The sequence below is a fragment of the Leptidea sinapis genome, chromosome 2, assembly GCF_905404315.1.
Source record: "Leptidea sinapis chromosome 2, ilLepSina1.1, whole genome shotgun sequence".
In the NCBI taxonomy this organism is placed as follows: domain Eukaryota; kingdom Metazoa; phylum Arthropoda; class Insecta; order Lepidoptera; family Pieridae; genus Leptidea; species Leptidea sinapis.
Genome location: NC_066266.1, coordinates 25101993 through 25114010, shown reverse-complemented (window position 1 = coordinate 25114010; position 12018 = coordinate 25101993). Strand labels below are relative to the sequence as shown.

The window sequence follows — 12018 nt, the reverse complement described above, 5'->3', positions numbered from 1 at the left end:
TTTCATATTCTTCTACAAAGTCAAAGTTTTTATTTGCATAAACATGTTAGATTGATGTTACATACATATTATTAAGTACATGTTTGCCACATTTATGACGTGCAAATTTTATAAAATACATTTCTAAATCATTAGTAACAATAATATCAATTTAACAAAATATTAATAGCAGTATTATATAGTATATAGTCAAGTTTTTAGTTGAAAATATTCGTCTAATGAATATTAGCAGTTTCTACTAAGGTATATTTTCAATTTAGATGAGAAATTCCTATTTGACGATACCTCTCTTATTATTTTTGGGATGTGATTATAGATTTTTATGCACATACAAAAACAGTTTCTCTGAAATAATGTAGTTCTACAGCAAAGTACTTGTAGTTACAAATTAATAATCACCTTATTTTTAGAGTTCTCATAAGGAGAATGTAGAATGAAACGAAAAATATTAAAACTATCTAGAAGTCAATCAAATTGTTACGACAATATTATAGTGTAGTTACAATTATTGTTATTTTTGAAATCGACGTTGCGTACTTCAATATAAAAAGTTAAAAAGAAACGTCCAACAGACTATAATCAAAGTTGGATTCACGGACGTGTAAAAAAAGAAGGACTCCGCGCCGTGATATTAGCAAGTGAATCACCGTTATGCTAGTGTGTGTGCGGTTACGGGGATACTAGTTACACAATTTTTTCTCCCTTAAAAAATCATATATGGCCACAAATACTTATATCGTTTTTACACTTTTTCACAACGCACGACGCTATTTTTAAAATATTTTATTGAGACGCAAACTGATCTGTCACAGACGATGACAATTCTCATAATGGCCGCCTATCGGCCTGTAGTAGTGTAAGTGTGTGCGTGGGGCTATGTATTTACACGGTAATTGGCTTGTCTTGGTGCTACACTGTTATGTAAGGTGACACGGAGTCCTTATTTTTTTATTAGTGCGTGTTTGGATTTTGTATTTAACTCGTACGTTTGTTGTGGTCAGCAAAATATTCGCTTTATAATGGCAGTTTACGTTTACGCCATACATCACCTTGATTTTATAAAATCCATATCTAGGAAAATGGATTGTGTGGTTTTATGAAACCACGGTAAAACTGAAACAGTTTTTTTCACATTAAAGACATTTAACTATAAATTTTTGGAATAATATTCCATGAATGGTATAAAAATCGCTTTATCAATCAATCTTAATTTTATAATAATAAATAACAACATTTATATTAAACACTAACAAAAATGATTAATAGTCTATACACTACACGGTCAGCTGCTGCGAACTACAGGCGCCGCCCGACCGTCACGCGACGTGCAGCACACACACGAAAAAGTTTGAGAAGATGTAATAAAAGTTTCACTTTAAATATTTAATAAAGCGACATACACAAAATGAGGGTGATAGCGTTCGATCGGTAACAGAAAGGAAAATCCAAACAAGCCTTAGATCTGGAGCAATATATACAAACACATCAATACACCCGGATAGTAAGAAGTGCTAAAAAACTAGTAATTAGTACAAGTCATAAGAAATGTACTATTTAGACTTTTAAACGATGTTAACAACAGCTGTAATTGGCCACATATTAAAAAAAATCTAATAAAGTAGTCGTTAAATTGACACATTTCAAATTTTAAAATTAGAAATTGATGTCACTCTTAAATAAACCTTCATTAACAAAAATTCTTGTGATCACATGAATTAAAAAAAAATGTTCTAGATGAGTTAATAAGAACAAAAAATACGCAGAAATAATATTACACTGACAAAAGCTTATACAAAAAAGAGAAAAAAAAAAAGGGACTGCTTGGACTCTTACTAAAATCACTATTCCTGGATGTCATTCACTATTCTATGAAATATTTAGAAAGTAATTTACTGTTATTCATTTCGTTTTGTGATGTCATAGTTTATCCCCTTACAATGTAAACCTTATTACGTTTTAAGATTACAGTTCTTTTTGTAATGAATACTATTATAATATTAGTAGGTACTTCAAGAATCCGACAGAAGGTAAAATAACATCTTATAATAAAACAACATTTATATGATGAATATGGATGTTTGTTTCCGAGTCATGCATGTTTAAATGTATTTATGTATGTTTATATGACTTTATGTATGTTTAAGTAAGTATATTGTATTAAATATATCATTGTCTTGTAACCCATAACACAGGCTATATATGCTTAACTTGGGGCAAGATAATTTGTGTAAAAAGTATCTCAATATTATCAGAGTGTGGCTATTCGGGTGTTAATTATCTTATTACTAGTAAGTTTATTAAAGTGAAACTTTTATTACATCGTCTCAAACTTTTTCGTCTGTGTGTTGCATGTCGCGTGACGGTCGGGCGGCGCTTATAGTTCGCATATTGGATGCAATTGCGTTCGGGTGGAAGAGTAGGTTCGAACCCCACACACTTGATAAAGATTTTTTTATTATATGAAAATTTCTAGCATAATATATGATTTTTTTTCTATGCTGATATTAATACCTATGTCATTTTGTGAAAAAAAAGTTTCACTTGCATCGTGGTTTCATAAAACCACACAATTGCTTTTTCAAAAGTGGTATCCTAGAACTATAGGTATCAAAGCTCTCACCAAAATTATAATTTTATTGTTTATTCTAAACTTTTGTACGTATATTTTATGTGTCATAAGACTTAATATAACATTGTATATCCTAATTATTCTAGGTTTAGTAACGTTTCCTGTTTAAATTGGCCGAATTCGCCTTATGACTCTATAATAATACGTGTGATTGTCTTAATCCAAAATGTGACATTGTTTTATAGAATTTTATAGAAAATTATAATATTCATGCGGCAGATATTGCAAAAAACATCGTAAATGATAAAAAAGATATATTGCTTTACTTGTATCACGATATCACGATATTGAGTCAGTATACGTCATAAAATTACTAAAGAAGTTCGGAAGTATGTCGAAGTTCTTTTATCTATACTAATATATAAAGCTGCAGTGTTTGTTTGTTTGTTTGTTTGTTTGTTTGTTTGAACGCGCTAATCTCTGGTACTACTGGTCCGATTTGAATGATTCTTTCAGTGTTGGGTAGTCCATTTATCGAGGAAGGCTATAGGCTATGTGTTTTTTTTTTCAAAATTAGGGATCCGTAATAAAATTGCTATTTTGTAACACAAGGTGTAAAATCGAAAACCTATTTTTGCATGCGCTGCAAAAACTTTTGACAATAGAACAAAATGATGTACAGGCTATAATATAGGCAATATTTTATTACTTATAAAACTATCGCGTGAATTATACTGTATATGGCAAAACAACGTTTGCCGGGTCAGCTAGTTTTATTATAAGTATTGTTTCACGGAAGTGATCAAATCCTACCACGTGTTTCTCAGATAAATATAATGAAAATTTTCTTTGTTTTTAATTTTTTTGTCTGTAAAAGTTCAATAGGTCAAAACTTATATCAATTTGACATTGAAATAATAGAACACTTCAATTAGGTGCCTTGAAAAAAATAGAATTTTTGAGTTGAAACAGTTTTCTTCCAAGGCAGCGGTATGTAGAGCGTTATTTTTGTTATTTGGTAGAGTTCTCGTGGCAGGCTTCGTCGTGGTCGCGTAAATGTAGTTGCTTGCGGGGGAGGCGTGGGGCGGGTCGTTCCTTTCCCTAAAATATGAATGAGTGGCCCATGCGTTATGCTCGTGATCGGACGCTACTTGTTGTGGCTGGGTGATCCTTTTACCAGAAACTGCTTCAGTTTTTTTATTTAAACTGTTTAGTATCGCTAATAAAATGCTGACAGAATACCCTTATTTATTTATGGCGTGTCTACTGTCAGCCAATAACTCTTGTGTTTATACTTAGTGACTTCGCTTGAAAATTTTCAAAAATCGGGAACTTATTAGTTCCTCTCCGTTTTTTGAAAATCGAATTTTCATCAGATCAAAAGAATATTTTCTTTTTGAATCTACCGCTACTTCGTAAAGGGTTGAGCTAATGAGAAGAAGTAGCAAGAAACTCATTGCCACTCTTTTATATCAAGATTTACATTTCCATCGATTTACAAATCATTTCAATTACAATATAATAACTTTTAAGAATCTGAAACCGAGTCTCCGGCAACAGGTTCATCCTGCCACCACAAGCAGCGGCCGTTCACGAGCATGACGCATAATCCAGCCATCGCCTCCCTCAACCATATTTTAGGGAAAGGGACGACCCGTCCCATGTCGCCGCCACAAGCAGTGACATTTAAGCGAGCATGACGAAACCTGTTACGAGAACTCAAGCACACAACAATAAAATAATCTTAAACTACATATCATGCAATACTCACCAAATACCTCTACTTAAAATTTGACAATTCTGCTTAAACTTGTTTTTAATATTATATTTTTACTAACAGTAATAAACCTCAATCCTTTAGGGTAATCAAATAAAAATCACTTTATTCATGCAGGTCAATGAAATGACTTTTCTTTTTATATTTATTCCACCGCCTTTGAGGGTTGAGCTTTAATAAGCAGAAGTGGCAAGAAACTCTTTGTGACAATCACTCACTCACAAATTATTTCAGTTACAGTATATGTAAAGTGATGCAACAATTATACTCAAACTACAAATGTAAATTAATACTTAAAAACAAGAGTTATTGAGTACAGTCACAGCCGACTCCTACTGTTTCAACAATAATAGTAGGCCACGGTACAGTAGATGCATCAATACACACACACCGTAAATAAATAAGTGTATTTAGCGACCATTTTATTAGCAATTATAAAAAATATAACTTTGAATTTTAAAACCATGAAACAGAGTTTCCGGCTACAGGATCATCCTGCCACGTCAAGTAGCGCCGGTTCACGAGCATGACGCATGGGCCAGCCATCGCCTCTCTCGACCATATTTTAACGAACGAGTAAGATTGTATTTTAAGTGCAGATGCTGAGAATCATGGCAGCGCAATAGTTTTATTTTCTTAAATATTCGCGTTCGAAAACACAACAAACACTAAATCTACTTAGTAGAAGTTAATTATATTCTTGATAATGTAATGTATGTTCATAGGCACATAAGTGAATTTGCTAGAAACTGTCATAACCATAATGGAACAGACATAAACTTATTATGCCTACAACTCCAACTTAGTTGAGTTAGTAAGTCTTTTGTGGGGCGATGTATATGCTTTTACAACAAGATCCCAGAAAATGTTCAAAACAAAAGTATTACGTTATTCAAAAGAATTGTTAAAAAACGTTTATGTGCTAAAGGTTACTATAACATAAATGAATTTCTTAATGATACCACACATTGGGAATGGAGTGACCGCCCTCAGGCTATTAAATAATAAGTTTAGTTGTACAATATTACTTTGTAAACATATTTTATCGATGAAAAAAAAGCCGTCCGCTGAGTTTGTTGCGCCCATTCTTCTTAGGTCTGAGGCATTCATTTTGAAATAGTTTTTGACTTTCAATAAGTGATGTCACATCCTATTTTGAATAAAAATATTTGAATTTAAATAATATATATATTTGTATGTTACAGTTAAAGCGAAATCCGGAAGAAGAATAAACGAAAGAGTTGCAATGGTGAAAAAATGTAAATCTAACAGCGAAGAAGTTAGATCTCATTGTGAAGAAGAAACTGGTTCAGCACGCGTCGAATCAAACATGTCGTCAAATAAAAGGCAAATTGTGGACGTTCAAATAGCAAATAAAATTCACAATATACAATTAGGTGAAAAGCCGTATTCGTGTAATACATGTGGTAAAAGTTATAATAATTGTACTGTTTTGAACAGGCATTATAAAACACATACTGATGAGAGGCCTTATATATGTAATACATGTGGCAAGAGTTTTAGTAATTCTACTGCTTTGAACAGGCATAATAGAATACACACTGATGAGAAGCCGTATTCGTGTGATATATGTAGTAAGTCTTTCAATCAATCTAGTCATTTGAAAGATCATATAAGAATACATACGGGTGAAAAGCCATATTCTTGTAAAGAATGTGGTAAGAGCTTCAATCTTTCTAATTCTTTGAAGTTGCACAGTAGAATACATACTGGTGAAAAGCCATATTCTTGTAAAGAATGTGGCAAGAGTTTCACTCGATCTCGTGATTTGATAGTACATAATAGAATACATACTGGTGAGAAGCCGTATTCGTGTAATGTTTGTGGCGAGAGTTTCAGACATTTTGGTTCCCTGAAGACACATAATAGACTACATACTGATGAAAAGCCGTATTCGTGTAATATTTCGTGTAATGTATGTGGCGAGAATTTCAGTCGTTCTCGTGATTTGAAGAAACACAATAGAATACATGCTAGTGAAAAGCTATATTCGTGTAATGTGTGTGGCAAGAGTTTCAAACACTCTGGTAATTTAAAGATACACAATAGACTTCATACTGGTGAAAAGCCGTATTCATGTAATACTTGTGGTAGGAGTTTTAATAATTCTACTGCTTTTAACAGGCATATTAGAATACATACTAATGAAAAACCCCATTCGTGTGATATATGTGGCAAGACTTTCATTCAATCTAGTTATTTGAAAATACATATAAGAACACATACTGGTGAAAAGCCGTATTCTTGTCAAGAATGTGGTAAGAGTTTCAATCAATTAAAAGAATTGAAGATGCATAATAGACTACATACTGGCGAAAAGCCGTATTGGTGTAATGAATGTGGCAAGAGTTTTACTCGATCTTGTTCTTTGAAGAAGCATAGAAGAAATGTACATAGTATGGTGCCAGGTGGGACTATAACATGAGTTCTGTGCAGTGAATTATCGAAGTAAAATTAATTTGCAAATTACGAGCGCTTATCTAATGTCAGAATCGTTATTTTTGTTTGTAACTTATAGTTATTTATGCAACTGTTGTGTAATAAGGGGTATTAAAACACGAATGTGATAATAGTATCACATGAGTGTTTTAATACCTAATTATCAACAGTTGCATACAAGACTTTATCTACACCCAGAATATGAATCCTCTAAAAGATTCTGGAACATTTAGCTTACTGCTAACATTAAAACACCAGTCCTAGTAGTAACCTAATATCATTAATTACTGATTATATACAAATAAACTAAGTATTAATGAAAAAAATATTTATTTTAGTAGTAATTTACATTTTGTATAGTGCAATAATTAAAATTCACTCGAATATAATGTTCTGTTGCAGCGTTTAAAATGAATCGCTCATTTTTTGTAAACAAAACAATAAAAATATCGAAGTAAAATGGCGGGAATTCGAATAACCTACATTTTTTTTACGGCGCGCGACGTTCTGGTAGTGTGGAACGCGCGTAAACGAAAATGTTCTTTTTTTGAAATTCATACAGATATCACGCATCGAGCAATAAGAATGTGGCTGTCTGTTGAAACTCTGCGCATGAAGGGATAAAAAAAAACATAGGAGTGTTGTTATAAATTCAGTACTACATTACAACACTCGTTTAGATGATGTAATGGTTATTAGAACATTGGGTGTTTTAATGTTGGCAATAAGCTAACTGTTTCAGAATCTTTAATAGAGGATTTAAAGCATGGGTGTAGATAAATATCATTTACAGACAAAATATTAGTTAAAGTTATAGTTGGGTCATTATAAACGTGCGAACTGAGTCATAAATCATTTTTATCAGATCTCTCGCTCACACTTATTGGCATATCGGAACTCTCGCTCGCACTGCTAGTGTTGTGTGCAACAAAGAAGGGATTTGTCGAGTCATTAGCGGGTAATTAGAAAGGTTAACGAAATAATGCAAAATATTTTTATCATAACATACCATAATGATAAAATGAATAAATAGTGCGTTGCAACAAAAAAACATCGACATTGTCGATACTTGTAACTGTTTCCGGTTTTACATATGTTTCTCTTGGTGTAGATTGTCTTTGTCTACAGTTCTCATACTAACTCCACAAAGAAGCGCCTTAATATTTCGTGGTTTATTTAAATTTAGAGAAGATATTTTTGCCGGGTCACCTTTCAATTCATTAAACACTGTTTACACATTATGAATAACTGTACGAGTTTGTGCGTTAATATCGCCCTTTAATTTTAACAAAGTTAAGTTGTAGGATAATGCGTTCATGGTTCGCTTATGTAAGTCTAATGACAATTATAACACAATTTTCACAAACGCCTACATTTGACCTTATTGCATTAGTCATCAACTACGTGCTTCCGAGCGGCATCCCTTTATCGATAACGAGTTGTGCGGTATTGTCACATCCCTTTGACGTAATGTTTTATAACTCAGTTCGCGCGTTTGTAATGGCCCAACTATAGTAATATTTTTACTTTCATAATAAAATTTTAAAAATTATTGACATTACGAAACATTTATAATCATACAATAAATAAGTACCTACCTACTAAGCTAGAGGTCCCGGGTTCGAATCCCGGTAGGTGCAAGCATTTATATGATGAATATGGATGTTTGTTTCCGAGTCATGGATGTTTATATGAATTTATGTTTAAGTAAGTATATTGTATTAAATATATCCTTGTCTTGTAACCCATAACACAGGCTATGTATGCTTAACTTGGGGCAAGATAATTTGTGTAAAAAGTGTGTCAATATTATTATTATTATAAGTATAGCCGCCAAAAGTAGTGCGGTGGAAAAATATATTATTTTCTAAATATTGCTTTTAAGACTTTTGTGTCTTCTATGAATAACCATTTTAGTATACAGGCTGTTAAAAAAATCTTGTACTATATCTTAAGGCGTATATTAGTATCAAATAGTGGGTATATATAAATATTGTCAAGGATATAATCACATTAAAAAAAGTGAAAAGAAATGAGTTATTTAATAAAAACAAACATATTGTTTAGATTTGAAAGAGCGACATCTCAAGTCAAATTCCTAATATGCAAATATTAGAGTTGAGCAGGTTATCGAATGTAAAGTAGATCCTGTAGTTGAGAGTTGAACAAGACATACAAAATTTATCAACGATGCGTCACTCGAACGGTTGGCTCAGTGGAAAGAGCGCTTGCACGGAACGCGAAAAGTTCGAGTCCCGCATCGTTGCTAATTTTTTTATCAAATTTTATAGTAGAAAATATATTATATCTAAAATTTTTATCAAAAGAATATTGTAAACTGGCAAAAGTCATATTCTGATTCATACACATTGAACTGTGGTGTTAGGCAGAGCGTACTGACTTCTCCGATCTTATTCAATCTGTATGACGTCGCACTGATCGAGGAACTGAGTTCATTTAAATTTTAAATAAAACACTTTTAAAGGATTAAAACGCGTGTAATTGTAACGGTTTTACATAAGATTTTTGCGTAAAAGTTACATTTTTATTTTAGTTAAACCGACGTTTCAAAACCGTTCCAGATCTCGTTTTCAGGGGGACTGCAGATGAAATGAGTTAAAGAGTATTTGTCATAGTTGTCATTATGAAGTTTAGCGCCATTTATTTCCTGGGAGGTGGTATTTTCTGTACACAGATGGTTTTTGACAATATTTACTGTCAGTGTCCTCTTCTTTTTTGGTATGTGTAGTTTTGGGTTTTAATTTAGAGATTGTTGGATCCCAGGTGTTAGATAATTTTAGGGCATCTTTTCTATTGAAATTTGGGTGTTTTTTTTTATTTCGATGGCGCGTACCAGTCTTGGGAGAAATCTATTCTCTTTAACAACGTTTTGGTTGGTCGAACCGGATGTAGTGGTTACGACGGTCTGTTATGTGTTCACATACAGTTGACTTTGAGTGACTGAGTTCAGCCCATGTCGGATCTCATATTGGTGTCAATAACATAAGTTACTCGGATGGCATGGTGCTCCTTAGCCCCTCGATCAAGGGTTTTAGAAGAATGGTAAAAAATTTGCTTGCAATCACGGGTAACTGTACAACGAAAATAATAGTAATGTCATGGTATTTCGCTCGGGAAAGGGCCCGGATAACATCCCGCCTATTTATATGAACGAAAACTAGCAATAGTAAAAAGGTTAAAATATTTAGGACATTTTGTCACCAGTACTCTAAGCGACAAACAAATTTAACCCGTAAATTTTTAAACCTATATGAGCTTAATTTTATTTATTCTATTGTTAGTAGATTGTTTATTTTTTAACCTGTTATAAGTAAAAACTGTAGTTTCATTTAATTATTATATTATTACTATATAATTAATAATTTAATTATGTGTGTATTGTACTTTAATTTTTAATCTATGGCATAATCGAGATTTAAATTTTTAAAACATAGAAATTTTTTTCTTTTTAATGTACTTGATTTTTATATAACAATGTTATTTGCCCCTATTATTGGGGTAGCACTCAACTTGTATTTTTGTCTATATATATATATATATATATATATAATATCCGGACGACCGAGCCTTGCTCGGATTTTTAAGAATGTACAAAACTTGAACAAAAAAAAAACTAATAGGACTTCTGGATTCGAACCGGGGTCGTCTGCTTTCCGGATCACCCAATTTCCCATCTGAGCTATTATACGTCTTGTGTATATTGGCGAAATTTACTTTTGTATTCTAATGTTTTTGTACCTGTCTCTCATTAAAACACGGATAAAACTACTTTTTTAAATTGAAACCTATCTAGATCGATTTATCGCCCTCGAAATTCCCTGTACATAAAATTTTATGAAAATCGTTGGAGCCGTTTCGGAGATTCAGATTATATATATATATATACAAGAATTGCTCGTTTAAAGATATAAGATATATTTGTTGTGCATGAATTAGTGTATACTTTGTTGGTGCAATAAATAAATAAATATCTGTTTTTCCGACGCCAAGTAAAATATTTGAAAAGGTTATTTTACAACAATTGCTTAACCATTTTTATGTTCATGATTTTACACGAAACTATTTGGTTTCTCAAGGGGTCACTCAACAACAGATGTTGGTGTTGAGTCACTTTGCATATATTGTAATTGAAATGATTTGTAAAGTGCATTAAAAATAAGAACTTGTAACACCTAATCTGTTTTGAAACGAATGCAAAGCAACCTCAGAGTTTCTAGCTCATGTTTCTCTGAGGAAACCTGCCTTCCCAATGAGGTGTATGAAAAATATTACATATTTCAAGTGTAATATGAATTTACCTATGAAATATTTTTTTTTTGATTTGATTCCACATGTGGGCGAATTTTAGAAGTAAGATCTAATACGATTATAAGAAGATTTAAGCAGTGCAGTGAAAATGCTTACTTCATATTGCCAGTCTTTTTAAACAAGCAAACCCTTTTTTATCTTGACACACTTATACACAAATTATCTTGCCCCAAACGAGGCATAGCCTGTACTATGGGTACAAGACTACGATATACAGGGTGGACCAAAAGTCCGCTTATAATTGGAATGATGATTTAAAAAAAACTAATTACAGTAGATCAAAGTTGTTTATTGTTTTGAATAGTAAACAAAAGGGGAATTTATTTCTTAAAAATCACATCATCCATATGCAATCCTTCATTATTCTGGCATTGCTGCAATCTAGAGCGGAAATTTTCGATAACAGCTTTACATGTTTCTGTTGAGATGTTTTGGATTTCTGTGCGAATACAATCCTTTAATTCGTCAAGAGTTACTGGGTTGGTTGACTGGAATGCAGGGGTTTTTGATCACCATGACATAGTGTCACTCCAATAACGACAATTTTGTCTATTAACATGCCCATTTAGGTGGAAGTGTGCCTTGTTGAGAAAAAAATGTTTGTAAAACTGGTGAATCGCTCTACCATTTCGTTCGCAAACTGCAACCTAGTGGCATGGTCCTGAAGCCTTAATTCCTGCACCATTTGGATTTTATAGGAATGTAGACTTAAATCTTTCTTGGGAATGCGGTTTAATACATCATTATCTTGGCACGTTAAGGACAGCAGACCGCTTTCGAGTTGATAGTCCAGGTTGGTCACAAACAGACGATTTTCTCGCTACACGTTTTCGGGGTCCCTCGACGTTCTAGGCCGGCCAGATCGAGGTAAATCCATTGTTGA

At 32.8% G+C, this 12018-nt stretch overlaps 1 protein-coding gene across 1 annotated transcript; it reads left to right on the top strand.

Annotated features, from left to right (window-relative positions):
- Positions 1-5556: 5556 nt before the first annotated feature.
- Positions 5557-10216, top strand: LOC126974858 (zinc finger protein 93-like). The gene has a single exon (XM_050822539.1). The coding sequence runs from the start codon at positions 5593-5595 to the stop codon at positions 6790-6792; it is 1200 nt and encodes a 399-aa protein (XP_050678496.1). The 5' UTR covers positions 5557-5592; the 3' UTR covers positions 6793-10216.
- Positions 10217-12018: the final 1802 nt, after the last annotated feature.

What these genes read in the sequence shown, in the direction of transcription:
- LOC126974858 (XM_050822539.1), top strand. Translation starts at nt 5,593, where the DNA reads ATGGTGAAAAAATGTAAATCTAACAGCGAAGAAGTTAGATCTCATTGT.